Source organism: Oncorhynchus keta, chromosome 20 (assembly GCF_023373465.1).
Source record: "Oncorhynchus keta strain PuntledgeMale-10-30-2019 chromosome 20, Oket_V2, whole genome shotgun sequence".
In the NCBI taxonomy this organism is placed as follows: domain Eukaryota; kingdom Metazoa; phylum Chordata; class Actinopteri; order Salmoniformes; family Salmonidae; genus Oncorhynchus; species Oncorhynchus keta.
In genome coordinates, this window is record NC_068440.1 from 30,370,656 (window position 1) to 30,385,937 (window position 15,282).

The following is a 15,282-nucleotide window of genomic DNA, read 5'->3' on the forward strand; positions in this document are numbered from 1 at the left end:
AATTCTTGTCATTAAGAGGGAAACAATTATAATATAGTTTGAGACTAACAAGCCTGTTTGCATCTAACAATATTAGCCAAAAATCAAATCTAATTTCCCTATGGAGTCACCATAATACTAACTGTACCAGTTACAATATACCAGCTCCAGCACATGGACAGAGATGTGCAGGAATCTAGAAGCATGAAGATGAAGTGATTCGGACTAAGTGAAACATTAGATCCTCTATGTAAAGCTACAGTAATATATTATGAATTATGAAAATCTCTCTTAAATCCACCTGAGGGCATTCCCTTCATAGCTGGGCAACAGCCAAACTCCCCTGCGTCATGCTTGAAAACTGTTAGGGAGTGAAGGAATGAGGAGCGGAACACTCCCGTTCTAGAGATATGGGAGTGTAAAGAGACCATTGGTACGTCCCAAATTCTCTATGTAGTGCACTACTTTTGAGCAGTTGTGACTTTTGATACATTGTGTACACAAAACATTTTCCATGACCGACTGACCAGGTGAATCTAGGTGAAAGCTATGATCCCTTATTGATGTCACTTGTTAAATCGACTTCAATCAGTATAGATGAAGGGGAGGAGACCAGTAAAATAAGTATTTGTTTATCCTTGAGACTTTTGAGACATGGATTGTGTGTGTGTGTGTCATTCAGAAGGTGAACGGGCAGACAAAATATTTAAATGCCTTTGAATGGGGTATGGTATTAGGTGCCTGGTGCACTAGTTTGAGTGTGTCAAGAACTGCAATGCTGCTGGGTTATTCCACGCTCAACAGTTTCCCGTTTGTAACAAGAATGGTCCACCACCCAAAGGACATCAAGCAAACATGACACAACTGTGGGAAGAATAGGAGTCAACATGGGTCAGCATCCCTGTGGAATGCTTTCGACACCTTGTAGAATCCATGCCCCAACGAATTGAGGCTGTTCTGAGGGAAGGTGTTCCTAGTGTGTGGTACACTCAGTGTATAGGAAACAGGGTGTCCTTTGGGAAGCAGCCCTTGACTCATATGATTTGTGCCTCCAATAGGTCTTCAGCTGGAAAACTACTTAAAAAGACACTATCAATTTTCTCATTTTCTCTGCGAACTCAACCACTTCTTAGGGGGAGATGATGCCTACATGTTTATATGCTAACCTCATTCGCAAAGATAAACAGCATGATGAGATGGATGGTGCTTTTTTGAAGGTGCATAGAGTACAGTAGAAGAGCTTAAATGTACAACTACTATCAGCTTTTAAGTGTTTAACATAGATTAAATGCACATAGGCTACGATGCATAATTGGTTTCAACAAGCCACCTGAAATTGTTTTGCTAAGTCTACATCCTCATAAAAATAGACCTGTTTTTGGGCGGAAATGTTCAAAACAGTTAATACTGACTATGTAAAATAGTTTGATTTTAGGCAACGACGTGTGCTTCCTCCCAATTCCATTTCGGTAGTTAATGTAGAGACCCTTGACAAACCTGTCTATAAATCTGCATTCAAGCGTTGCTGTGGAGCACAACAACTCTCCAATGGCAGGTAGAGAGAAAATTAAAAGCAATTAAAACCACCATAATTATGCAGTTAAGTGAGGAAAATGACTAATTTAGTGTAATGCAGCTTCCTTCAGTGCATAAGCCACAGTCAGGGGCCACAGGTCACTGTTCATTATGGAGTTTGTTCTAAAATCTTAAAATTCAGTCTTATTAAATATGACTGAGTTCATAACCAGAGTAGAGCACAAGTTCTGGCTTTCCATGGGGGTTTGAAGGCATTTCAAGACAAACAAACATTTGCCAAGAGGAAAATGCCTCCCCAAAATGCCTGTTTTCATATTCCAAAAGATTGTGCAAGGAGGGATAGCAACATAGCCAAGAATAACAAACAGACCTATAACCTAAGAGTACAGGACAGGTAGGCCTACTGTATAACCTACGAGTACAGGACCAGCGTAGCCTAGTGGTTAGAGCGTTGGACTAGTAACCGGAAGGTTGCGAGTTCAAACCCCGAGCTGACATGGTACAAATCTGTCGTTCTGCCCCTGAACAGGCAGTTAACCCACTGTTCCCAGGCCGTCATTGAAAATAAGAATATGTTCTTAACTGACTTGCCTGGTTAAATAAAGGTAAAATAAAAAAATAAAAAAATAACCTACGAGTACAGGACAGGTATAACCTACGAGTACAGGACAGGTATAACCTACAAGTACAGGACAGCTAGGCCTACTGTATAACCTATGAGTACAGAACAGCTAGGCCTACTGTATAACCTACGAGTACAGGACAAGTAGGCCTATAACCTACGAGTACAGGACAGGTATAACCTACGAGTACAGGACAGGTATAACCTACGAGTACAGGACAGGTAGGCCTATAATCTACGAGTACAGGACAGCTAGGCCTACTGTATAACCCACGAGTACAGGACAAGTAGGCCTATAACCTACGAGTACAGGACAGGCATAACCTACGAGTACAGAACAGGTAGGCCTACTGTATAACATACGAGTACAGAACAGCTTGGCCTACTGTATAACATATGAGTACAGGACAGGTATAACCTACGAGTACAGGACAAGTAGGCCTATAACCTACGAGTACAGGACAGGCATAACCTACGAGTACAGAACAGGTAGGCCTACTGTACAACCTACGAGTACAGAACAGCTTGGCCTACTGTATAACATATGAGTACAGGACAGGTATAACCTACGAGTACAGGACAAGTAGGCCTATAACCTACGAGTACAGGACAGGCATAACCTACGAGTACAGGACAGGTAGACCTATAACCTACGAGTACAGGACAGGTATAACCTATGAGTACAGGACAGGTAGGTCTATAGCATAAGAGTTTCTTTCTGGGATTGTACAGAACAACAACACTATACACACACTACACTCACTCCAGGGAAGGCATGAGTAACAAACCTGTGAGAAATAAAGCACAGTATAATCAAAATGACCAACAGACAGATATGAGCAGAGTACGGGTCCCGCTCTTCCTCTGCAATAAATGCACAATTTGACAAAGTTCAAATCCTGAGGAAGGAACGGGGAGGATCTGCTAGGTCTTAGAAAGGGAAATGTCCATGTCTACTGGGACTATAAATCATACATAAAGGTTATTTTTGACTGGTAAAGTTCCATACCAGAACAATTTCACAACACAGAGCTGTGAATTATAAGTTGGGGTCAAGAGCACTGTCAAGAACACTACTTTCCCTGACTTGGCTGTGTTTCACACCTAGTTGGGCACAGTGCAATAATATTCCAGTAATATCACTCAAACATGTTTTCAGGGCAGTCATCATTTCATGACTGAGCCAAGGATTTGAAATGGAGTAATCTCAGAAGTTCTACTTTACTCTAAAATGGAACATAGGTTAGAACAGGTTAGAATATTCTGATTGGATTTGCAATGTGATTATGAACTTCTGACCTTGTAGTAATTCAAGGATTTTTTTGTGTGCCACTACCAAGTTTACAATGCACGGAACCCTCAACTGTATTCTGTTAATAAACTCCAGGTCCTATTTGTCCCACTGGTGAGTTGTATTCATATTGTTTCTCATTTCCTTTTAGATTTATATCCTTCCCATCTTCCGCATGTTCGTTTATTTTCAACCTCCCTGCATCCTTTGAGGTTTAAGTCACAATAGAAAACAATTTTATTTCCATTTACGTCCCTGTCTTGATTTCCTTCTGTTTATGGGCTCTCTGTATTTTTAGTTCTTTGTCCCCGGTGACTGTCTAGCAAAGCGGAAGGCAACCATAGTCTTATAGGGCTGCAGGTACTGTAGAGGTTAGCCTATGCCTAGTCCCAACCACAGCCATATATTTAGACAGTTAGGCCAACTTTTTGAATATTGTTCTAATTCTAGACATTCAGTTACATAGCATTGTTGAAATATTCCCCATATATTGTTAATGAGGAGCTAACTAGGCTGCCATAGAATGTTGTCGTGTTATGTAAATGCACCATAATGCAGAAACCACATTGGCCCAACTCTAAATACATGGCTCTGGTCCCATTTAGGCATCATACACCTGATGCAGTCACTCATGATAAACATTTGAGTGGAACGGACAGCGTTTTAGCAACATTAAACCTGATTCAAATATGTTCATATACACCCACAGGAAGAATAGGACACATTTTTTACATTGTCTAACAAGCGAGCACTAAGATATGGTTAATAAATTCTTAGAATGTTTGGGAATGACGTATCCACCTCATTTTCGAACGTTGCTATTACATTTACATTTAAGTCATTTAGCAGACGCTCTTACCCAGAGCGACTTACAAATTGGTGCATTCACCTTATGACATCCAGTGGAACAGCCACTTTACAATAGTGCATCTAAATCTTTTAAGGGGGGTGAGAAGGATTACTTTATCCTATCCTAGGTATTCCTTAAAGAGGTGGGGTTTCAGGTGTCTCCGGAAGGTGGTGATTGACTCCGCTGTCCTGGCGTCGTGAGGGAGTGTGTTCCACCATTGGGGAGCCAGAGCAGCGAACAGTTTTGACTGGGCTGAGCGGGAACTGTACTTCCTCAGTGGTAGGGAGGCGAGCAGGCCAGAGGTGGATGAACGCAGTGCCCTTGTTTGGGTGTAGGGCCTGATCAGAGCCTGGAGGTACTGAGGTGCCGTTCCCCTCACAGCTCCGTAGGCAAGCACCATGGTCTTGTAGCGGATGCGAGCTTCAACTGGAAGCCAGTGGAGAGAGCGGAGGAGCCGGGTGACGTGAGAGAACTTGGGAAGGTTGAACACCAGACGGGCTGCGGCGTTCTGGATGAGTTGTAGGGGTTTAATGGCACAGGCAGGGAGCCCAGCCAACAGCGAGTTGCAGTAATCCAGACGGGAGATGACAAGTGCCTGGATTAGGACCTGCGCCGCTTCCTGTGTGAGGCAGGGTCGTACTCTGCGGATGTTGTAGAGCATGAACCTACAGGAACGGGCCACCACCTTGATGTTAGTTGAGAACGACAGGGTGTTGTCCAGGATCACGCCAAGGTTCTTAGCGCTCTGGGAGGAGGACACAATGGAGTTGTCAACCGTGATGGCGAGATCATGGAACGGGCAGTCCTTCCCGGGAGGAAGAGCAGCTCCGTCTTGCCGAGGTTCAGCTTGAGGTGGTGATCCGCCATCCACACTGATATGTCTGCCAGACATGCAGAGATGCGATTCGCCACCTGGTCATCAGAAGGGGAAAGGAGAAGATTAATTGTGTGTCGTCTGCATAGCAATGATAGGAGAGACCATGTGAGGTTATGACAGAGCTAAGTGACTTGGTGTATAGCGAGAATAGGAGAGGGCCTAGAACAGAGCCCTGGGGGACACCAGTGGTGAGAGCGCATGGTGAGGAGACAGATTCTCGCCACGCCACCTGGTAGGAGCGACCTGTCAGGTAGGACGCAATCCAAGCGTGGGCCGCGCCGGAGATGCCCAACTCGGAGAGGGTGGAGAGGAGGATCTGATGGTTCACAGTATCGAAGGCAGCCGATAGGTCTAGAAGGATGAGAGCAGAGGAGAGAGAGTTAGCTTTAGCGGTGCGGAGCGCCTCCGTGATACAGAGAAGAGCAGTCTCAGTTGAATGACTAGTCTTGAAACCTGACTGATTTGGATCAAGAAGGTCATTCTGAGAGAGATAGCGGGAGAGCTGGCCAAGGACGGCACGTTCAAGAGTTTTGGAGAGAAAAGAAAGAAGGGATACTGGTCTGTAGTTGTTGACATCGGTGGGATCAAGTGTAGGTTTTTTCAGAAGGGGTGCAACTCTCGCTCTCTTGAAGACGGAAGGGACGTAGCCAGCGGTCAGGGATGAGTTGATGAGCGAGGTGAGGTAAGGGAGAAGGTCTCCGGAAATGGTCTGGAGAAGAGAGGAGGGGATAGGGTCGAGCGGGCAGGTTGTTGGGCGGCCGGCCGTCACAAGACGCGAGATTTCATCTGGAGAGAGAGGGGAGAAAGAGGTCAGAGCACAGGGTAGGGCAGTGTGAGCAGAACCAGCGGTGTCGTTTGACTTAGCAAACGAGGATCGGATGTCGTCGACCTTCTTTTCAAAATGGTTGACAAAGTCATCTGCAGAGAGGAGGAGGGGGGGGGGAGGAGGATTCAGGAGGGAGGAGAAGGTGGCAAAGAGCTTCCTAGGGTTAGAGGCAGATGCTTGGAATTTAGAGTGGTAGAAAGTGGCTTTAGCATCAGAGACAGAGGAGGAAAATGTAGAGAGGAGGGAGCGAAAGGATGCCAGGTCCGCAGGGAGGCGAGTTTTCCTCCATTTCCGCTCGGCTGCCCGGAGCCCTGTTCTGTGAGCTCGCAATGAGTCGTCGAGCCACGGAGCGGGAGGGGAGGACCGAGCCGGCCTGGAAGATAGGGGACATAGAGAGTCAAAGGATGCAGAAAGGGAGGAGAGGAGGGTTGAGGAGGCAGAATCAGGAGATAGTTTGGAGAAGGTTTGAGCAGAGGGAAGAGATGATAGGAGAGGGAAGAGGAGAGAGTAGCGGGGGAGAGAGAGCGAAGGTTGGGACGGCGCGATACCATCCGAGTAGGGGCAGTGTGGGAAGTGTTGGATGAGAGCGAGAGGGAAAAGGATACAAGGTAGTGGTCGGAGACTTGGAGGGGAGTTGCAATGAGGTTAGTGGAAGAACAGCATCTAGTAAAGATGAGGTCGAGCGTATTGCCTGCCTTGTGAGTAGGGGGGAAGGTGAGCGGGTGAGGTCAACAGAGGAAAGCAGTGGAAAGAAGGAGGCAGCGAGGAATGAGCCAAAGGTAGACGTGGGGAGGTTAAAGTCGCCCAGAACTGTGAGAGGTGAGCCGTCCTCAGGAAAGGAGCTTATCAAGACATCAAGCTCATTGATGAACTCTCCGAGGGGACCTGGAGGGCGATAAATGATAAGGATGTTAAGCTTGAAAGGGCTGGTAACTGTGACAGCATGAAATTCAAAGGAGGCGATAGACAGATGGGTAAGGGGAGAAAGAGAGAATGACCACTTGGGAGAGATGAGGATCCCGGTGCCACCACCCCGCTGACCAGAAGCTCTCGGGCTGTGCGAGAACACGTGGGCGGACGAAGAGAGAGCAGTAGGAGTAGCAGTGTTATCTGTGGTGATCCATGTTTCCGTCAGTGCCAAGAAGTCGAGGGACTGGAGGGAGGCATAGGCTGAGATGAACTCTGCCTTGTTGGCCGCAGATCGGCAGTTCCAGAGGCTACCGGAGACCTGGAACTCCACGTGGGTCGTGCGCGCTGGGACCACCAGATTAGGGTGGCCGCGGCCACGCGGTGTGGAGCGTTTGTATGGTCTGTGCAGAGAGGAGATAACAGGGATAGACAGACACATAGTTGACAGGCTACAGAAGAGGCTACGCTAATGCAAGGAGATTGGAATGACAAGTGGACTACACGTCTCGAATGTTCAGAAAGTTAAGCTTACGTAGCAAGAATCTTATTGACTAAAATGATTAAAATGATACAGTACTGCTGAAGTAGTGCATCAATAGAAGTGCTGACTGTTTCACTTTGTTGTCCTCTTTCTTTTCCTTTTTCTTCTGTCCTTTTGTCCTTATTTTGTCTTCCTTTCTTCTGTTAACTAGATATTTTTTGTTGTTATTCTTTGTAAGCTAGCTAGCTTCTTCCAGGAGAGTCCCTAGCAACTGCTTAGCAACAAGTAAACAATTCTGCTAGCAATTCAGCTAGCTAAGATAACTGTACAATTTTATGAAAAATAGTTAATTTTTCAAAAGCCTGTCTTTTTTTGGTTTGTTCCTTGTTCTGTCTTCTATTGAGTCTTGCAGTTTTCTCTTGATTTTTTCGATGTACTTCACTCTAAAAAACCATTTAAATCTCAATATATACAGGAGCTCATTTTTCAGCAGCTGCTCAATTTAGAACTCCGGAACATTGCTATGGACACAGCCAAACAAACAACGGAAGTGATGGATTCGACTTCCGCTTTATGTCCCTTGCGAAGCACACTGGTGGCAAACTTGCAAGAGTAAATCATTTGAAAGAGTCTATTTATAGAGAATAAAATTCTAATTTGATACTTATTAAATTCAAGTTTGCTAACGTTAGCTATTTACTAGTAGGCTAGTTCTGTTGTAATAATAACGTTAGTTGTGTTTTGTCAGAGTTAAGGCCCAGGCCATCCACCAAGCCAATAAATACAACGATAACTAATGATAAACAATAGGCTACATAACTATAAAATGTGGGTGAGCATCCACACTAGAGGAAAGTTGATAGTTTATTGATCTACAGTCCCTCACCAGTTAATCAACACATCCTACTCGCTGCTATTAATTAGGTGGTAACAAGACCATTCATGAGGTCTCTAACACACAGATACTGGTTCAGACCATTCAGTGCTTTCACGGTGTGTTCATTGTCATACTGACAATAGCAAATAATACATCAATGCACATGTAGGCCTAATTAAAAATAATATAGTAACTCATATTTAATTGTAGCAATTCGACAACAAACACTTTTTAGCCTACACTTATTCTTATGGCCTACAGTATGTCACTGCCTTGTTGATCAAGTGGTTTGCAAGGGATTTCCATAATTCTTTTGGTTCTTCTTTTTCACTGTGCTCATCTCTGTCTGTCCTGTGCAACTATTTGCAAAACATCAGTGCAACAATGTTATCATAACCGGCCAAATGTGATCACACCAATGCACTACCTCTACTACACTTTCCCAGCATGCATTTTCTATGCTGTTGGCCTGTTTTACATTCAGCAATTAAAAGAGAAAGCCTGATTCTTTTCCCAAATAAGCTATTAGGCCTAGTATAAAAAAATATTGAAAATGTCCTGTCGCATTTGTAACTTATAGCTTTTCCTGGGATTTCAAGAGAAGAGAAACGGCCTATTGCGGAGAGGCTTGCTGCCTATTGCCTGTTGCGCACGGGAACAGATGGAAAAGAGGTGCTAGTGATGTGTAGCCGAAGTAAGAAGCAAAATAAAGGCTAGATATTTGGCGATTCATTAGCTAAATATTAGGGCTATAGGCTACCTGTCAAAGTGCAAGAAAAACAAGTAACCAGATTATGAAATGGCAGATCTGTAGTGCATTCCTCCAGGCTGCGCTCTGTGTTCCCCGGCCATGCAAATCTCCACTATTGATTAAATCCAGTAGCGACCCATCATTCAGGGAAGGTGGGGCAGAGCCTGTTAACGCCCCACCCATTTTGAGTACCACCTATTTTGAGCTCCACATTTTTTGCAAAAAATTAATAAATAAATACAATGACAAAATTGGGCTTGCCTGTTTTGCATGTTATTTTGGCATTAATGTGTCACATATCAGTTTGTAAACAATGTAATTTTTTTTTTATATATCTATATATAATTGACTTAATAAAGCCGCAAACAAACACGGTCTCTTTTTTGTTTTCTTGAGCAAGGCAGCTCCAAAATGCAGGTGTTTCTGCCTGGCTCAGTGCTTTCTGTGGTGGTGGGGCAAGCAAGCAGAAAATACGGAGTGTTGTGCCGTGATTGGCTCAGTGTTCTGCCACTCATGGGGAAACTACGTCACCGCGAAGTGTAAGGGGAGACCTCTAAAATTCTCGCCCTTTGCCTGCTGACATAGTGTTACATTAGAAGTGGCCATCCAAGAAGAATCAAGGTCATTTGCCACAGATAAAATGACGTCAAATCACGTTATATTTATAGTAGCTTTGATTGGACTGATCATGTCAACATCATACTTTCAAAATCTTAGCTAGCAGTCATCATCATGAATCACAAATTATAGATAAAACGTATCGGTGCTCATCGGCCATTGGACATAAACATTACACAACAAGTTGGAAATCACAAATTCAACAATGAGTGGTTTGGAAGGACGCGACCACAGCACAAGGTGAGTACAAAAATGTATTGTACGCTGCTGCATAAATTATGTGAAATGCCAGGGCAATATGCATACTGTAGCTAAGAAAGTAATAACGTTAGTACAGTAAGTGTATGTTGTGTAGTAAGCTGTTAGTAGCCCATGTGCCTCACGCTAATAATTTGGTCCCTTTTCACCTCTTAATTAGCCTATAGCCTGTTTTAGAGAAATGTCATCATCGAATATTGTAAGAGCTTTCATTGTCTGCTTATATGCTCCCGTTATTTATCCTACGGTTCTTGGTGTACAGCGCGAATACTGTAGGAATGGCCCATGTTCTGAATTCTGCCACTGGACATTTCGAAAGTGCTGAACAAATAGTTAATCGAAATTACGGATTGCCTCTTGTCCACTCGTCGTTCCCTTATGCCATAGTTTGGTACATCAATTGTCAGTAGAAACCACATTTGTTTAAACAAGTCAGCCATATCAGCTATGTTTTCTAAAAAGGCAGTAAATGAGGCTGAATTAACTGTTTAACTGGCAGACAAGGCTCCGCTGACAGCCAGAAGGCAAGCATCCCGGAGTCACCTCTTCACTGTTGACATTGAGACGGGTGTTTTGCAGGTACTGAAGCTGCCAGTTGAGGACTTGTGAGGCATCTGTTTCTCAAACTAGACACTCTAATGTACTTGTCCTCTTGCTCAGTTGTGCACCGGGGCCTCCCACTCCTCTTTCTATTTTGCTTAGAGGCAGTTTGCGCTGTTCTGTGAAGGGAGTAGTACACAGCGTTGTACCATATCTACAGTTTCTTGGCAATTTCTCACATGGAATAGCCTTCATTTTTCAGAACAAGAATAGGCTGACGAGTTTCAGAAGAAAGTTCTTTGTTTCTGGCAATTTTGAGCATGTAATCGAACCCTCAAATTGCTGATGCTCCAGATACTCAACTAGTCTAAATAAGGCCAGTTTTATTGCTTCTTTAATCAGAACAACAGATTTCAGCTGTGCTCACATAATTGCAAAAAGGATTTCTAATGATCAATTAGCCTTTTAAAATGATAAACTTGGATTAGCTAACACAACGTGCCATTGGAACACAGGAGTGATGGTTGCTGATAATGGGCCTCTGCACAACTATGTAGATATTCCATTAAAAATCAGCCTTTTGCAGCTACAATAGCCCTTTACAACAATGTCTACACTGTATTTCTGATCAATTTGATGTTATTTTAATTTAATGGACAAAAATAGGTGCCCTTAAGAAAAAAGGGAAATTTCTAAGTGACTCCAAACTTTTGAACAGTAAAATCTAGGTACGGCCAAGGTTTTAGACTAGAACATTCTTCTACCTAGGCTACAACACCATGTAATGAGGAATATATTATTGTTATCAAGTCAATCCACAATTCTTGTCTAGGGCTGTAAACTGCAGTGATGTAGGCTAATTAGAATAACTGCTCATACCTTCTGTTTTGTTTCATGTCGAAATAACTGCATAGGCCGACAGCCTAGGCCTGATCATGCAACCATTTGGATCAATTTGTGTCTATTCTCAACCGTTTAGAAGGTCCAGAAAGGTACATTAGCAGGCTACTCAGATGGTGTATTTTGTCAGGATGTAGCCCAGTGCTAAGATAGGCCTAATATATGAAAATATGGGCTTCTCCTTTCCAGCTCCCCGCCTGCTAATACTGTAGCCTATTTCACATTCAGCAAGCAAAAGCGCTCATCTCTCCTCCAATAGGCTATTAGTAAAAATAAAAAAAACAAGTGTCCAACAAGCCTTTGCATTCTGGTTTTTCCTGGGACTCAACAAGATTGAAAATGAATAGCCGTGGCAGTGGAGAGGCCAGGTGCATAATACCATAACAGAACAATTAAGACAGACTGGCTCCAGATGTAGCCTATTATATTACTCATGTATTGAACTGCATCCATCTATTCTGCCAACAATGCCTTACTGTACATCATGGAATTGTTGGTCAAATAAAACCTATTTTTCAAAATCTCTTATGGTTTTGTGGTATAATCAGGGAATTTTATTTTTTTCGACTGATATTATGATTGTTTGTTTCATATGTGCAAAGTAGTTAAAACACTGTCAGTTCGACTTTAATGATTGGCTAAATTCCACCTACTGGTCAGTCAGGTTTAATGCAAAAAAGTTAAGCTTATGGGTTTGTTCGACATTGCAGCAGACAGTGCAGGCGACTGCCAACTGACTAATCTACAAATCACCTTGCATCATAAATAATAATTTGTTCTTAACTGACTTGCCTAGTTAAATAACGACTTATTATTTGTAGACTAGTCAGTCAGTCACAATTTACACAAGATACATTATGGTTGTGATGCTCTTGAACACAGCCTATAACTCAAAACACCTGATATACCTGTAGCACTCCAGGACCAGGGTTGCCTTCAATAAGCCTGATGAATATTCAAGTACAGGTTTATGAAGCAGATTCTACTCAGGGATTAAACAACAGGCAAAAATCAGAGGTAGATTAATTTGACAAAATTCCAGTTATAAATGCATTGGGACAATTGTGTATGAATACGACATGTGCTTGATGTTTGGCAGGTTGAATGAATGACATTGAAATATTGATTAACGAAAAAATTCACTGTCGCTGATCGTGACAGAAACACAGAGATGTTTGTTTCAACCACGCAGCAAAATGTTTCAACCATAACGAGGGCTACAATTGTCGTGCAATATTTCATAAATAACATTAATATTTGGTTGTCTATAAGTGGTATGTATATATCAATCAGATTCGTTTTATAACTACAATAACAAAGTACTGTATCTATGTCAAATTCAGTCAAACGTCACGTGAGTCAGTGGATGTTTGTTTTTTTCTCCCACAAGGCTGTATCCAACTAATACAGCTTTTTCTGTTTTGTTCAGGTTGTGGTGCTTGTAATATTGCGAAATATTGTCGTAGGATAGAACTGAAACTTTATTCAAATACGAATAGAAAAAAAAGAGTCGTTTGTGTTGAGTTAGCCTTTCTGCTAGTGACCTCTCACCTACTTTCATGGTCCTTAAAGTGCGATTATCATTTGCAAGTTATACCACCAATATTCACATCCACGAAAGCTATATTATTATTAACTTTGTGTGAAATTGAATCATGATTGTATTATTATGTGGTTCATTGTTGTAATGATACGCTAACTAACTGGCTACCAGTCTTGCATACCTTTTTAAGAGATTCCTTCAACGCAAAATGCTCTGGTGTGTAGAGTAAATGATCAGCCGTTATCTCTGAACCACTGGCCGTTTTGGGTTTAGATGACACATTTTCAGCCAGCTTCCTTGTACTGTTTAGCGAGGTTAATTTAGAGAAATGACGGCTTACTACCAAATTCAGTCGCTGAGCCATTTCTGTGTAAGTAACAGTTTATTTTGTGTGTGCGTCAATGAGCTGCACATGCGCAACTAGTAGTGTCACAGGCTATTGCTACGTTCAAAACAATTGGGAACTCCGAAATCTCCGATTTCTGTGCGGGCCTTTTTCTAGAGATCCGTCTTTCCGACCTGAAGATCACTGACGTCATGATGTGATTTCGTATTTCTTTCGAGTACCCAGTTGTTTTCAACGCGGCATAAATGCAGTAGTAGGTCATGTCAGACAAAGTAGAAAGCTATAGGCTAGAAAGGGGGATTTCATGATGTTCAGGTGAGCTACCCATAACATACATGTTCCTTACTTTCATAACTACTTTTTTCCCCATTGATGGCAGATTTGTCAATACCATCTTGTGTCTATAAGCATGTGTCTATAAGCCTGTAAAAGTACTCTGTCTTTCACACAACATTCGGGTGACTTGTAGTTGTAAACAAGCTCATTTAATTACTGTGGTTTTGTCCAATAATGAAACAGATGGTGCACACTCAGACTATAGACAGTCTCATGGGAGACAAGCTCTTTACTGACAATATAAACCATCCAACAAACCCCTGACAATCATTCCAAAAACAACCCTTAACCCTTATTTCCTGCATCACTCCAAGGAGGGATCACAATCTAGAAGGATTCATTTACATGGTTTCATGAGATTTAGATTTATTTACATCTGTTTTTTCTTTTTACCATATCCTCTCGGTTAGCTATTGGTGATCCAGCTATGTTTCCTAGGAAGGGGGCATGTCCTTGGGCACTAGAGAGGGTCTAATCAGTGAAAGAAAAGCTCCACTGTCTGTTCTGACTCCTGTCCTCTTCAGCAGACGACACATCCACCTTTCAACTCCTTGAATGGGTTCTTGTCTTCTGCGATGCCTTTGACCAGAGTGTCCTCTTCTACACCGGCCTGAACTGCCTCCATAAACTCAGTACAGCACTTAGACGTCTGTCATACAAAAGAATGGTTAACATGTAACACACACAACTGTAATATCAAGCATGCATTTACATTTTAGTCAGTTGGAAGACGCTCTTATCCAGAGCGACTTACTGGAGCAATTATGTTTATATGCTTTGCTCAAGGGCACATGGACAGATTGGTTTGAATCCCGAGCCAACTACATGAACAGCGACTTTTCAGTTACTGTCTCCTGACCGCTAGGTTACCTATCATTACAGTCTCTTTTGATGACCAATCCATTCCACTTTGGAACATTTCATGGCTTTTATCCATGTTTAAAATACAGTACAAATGTATTACTATCCCACTTATTATTATTACATAGATATTACTTTTACAATTGGAAAAAGTATCAAAGTAAGGTGTCAAATTTACCATCCATCTCTCAAGCTTGACTTCAATCTTCTTTTGGTCTCTTTCCATTTTAGCCTTATCCACGTCTGTCAACTCGTCCATATTTATCACCCCCGGCATTGTCTGTCAAAGAATAGAAATACATTGTTGCCGAAGGGAAGGTAAACATATTCTTAAAGAAGAGCCACACTCACAAAAACTATTTTAGAATGTGTCTCGTAGAACCATGACAATCATCATTGTATGCATTAGGTTGCGTATCTTTTGTTATTTTGTTGATTAGGGTTGTGGATATTATTTTATTTTATAAAAATTGCCCCCAATACTACACTCAGATGATCCATTCCCTATGCTTGCTAGATTAATTAATGTAATGACATCAATTTATCAAATATTTATATTAATTGGAAAAAATACCAGAAAAAATGACTTACTGCGTTTTACGGGTAACTGTCTTCCACCTCTGAATACTGCCAGAGAAATCTCTCTCCTCTCCCTCAATCCGGGTTATAAAGTAATCTGCATAAACATCCTAATCTGATTAAAACTATGCCCTTTAATCCAACACTGCAGCATCATAGTAGAGGCCATAGGGCCACTCTCCAGGTGTCTGTTATGAGTCTCTTTTTTTAATCCACATGGCTGTTGTGTTGTTATGATGTCTAAGAATTGCGATGAGAGTGGAAGAATATGAACAGTATGTGGATACCAACAATATTTTGCA

General features: G+C 42.3%; 3 protein-coding genes across 11 annotated transcripts in view; 1 reads left to right on the forward strand and 2 right to left on the reverse strand.

Annotated features, from left to right (window-relative positions):
• LOC118399623 (BET1 homolog) overlaps window positions 1-15,282 on the forward strand; it is a 137,890-nt gene that overhangs the window by 50,879 nt on the left and 71,729 nt on the right. The gene's annotated exons all lie outside the window — the stretch shown is intronic.
• Window positions 1-15,282, reverse strand: part of zgc:85777 (uncharacterized protein LOC405871 homolog) — a 186,731-nt gene that overhangs the window by 47,566 nt on the left and 123,883 nt on the right. Inside the window, exon 1 of one of the 8 annotated variants that reach the window (XM_052472616.1) lies at window positions 13,040-13,237. The exons of the other annotated variants lie outside the window; for them this stretch is intronic. Coding sequence (XP_052328576.1) covers window positions 13,040-13,222 — 183 coding nt within the window. The 5' untranslated portion in view covers window positions 13,223-13,237. Of the gene's footprint in view, window positions 1-13,039; window positions 13,238-15,282 lie in introns of those variants that run through there. 8 annotated transcript variants of the gene reach the window in all.
• The window catches only part of LOC127909949 (guanine nucleotide-binding protein G(T) subunit gamma-T1-like), a 126,802-nt gene continuing 125,259 nt past the window's right edge, over window positions 13,740-15,282 (reverse strand). The window contains exons 1-3 of one of the 2 annotated variants that reach the window (XM_052472630.1): window positions 14,993-15,096; window positions 14,580-14,681; window positions 13,740-14,189 (exon numbers count right to left, since the gene is read on the reverse strand). In XM_052472630.1, the coding sequence (XP_052328590.1) occupies window positions 14,061-14,189; window positions 14,580-14,678 (228 nt within the window). In that variant the 5' untranslated portion in view covers window positions 14,679-14,681; window positions 14,993-15,096 and the 3' untranslated portion in view covers window positions 13,740-14,060. Of the gene's footprint in view, window positions 14,190-14,579; window positions 14,682-14,992; window positions 15,097-15,282 lie in introns of those variants that run through there. The other variant, XM_052472631.1, reaches the window with a different exon arrangement.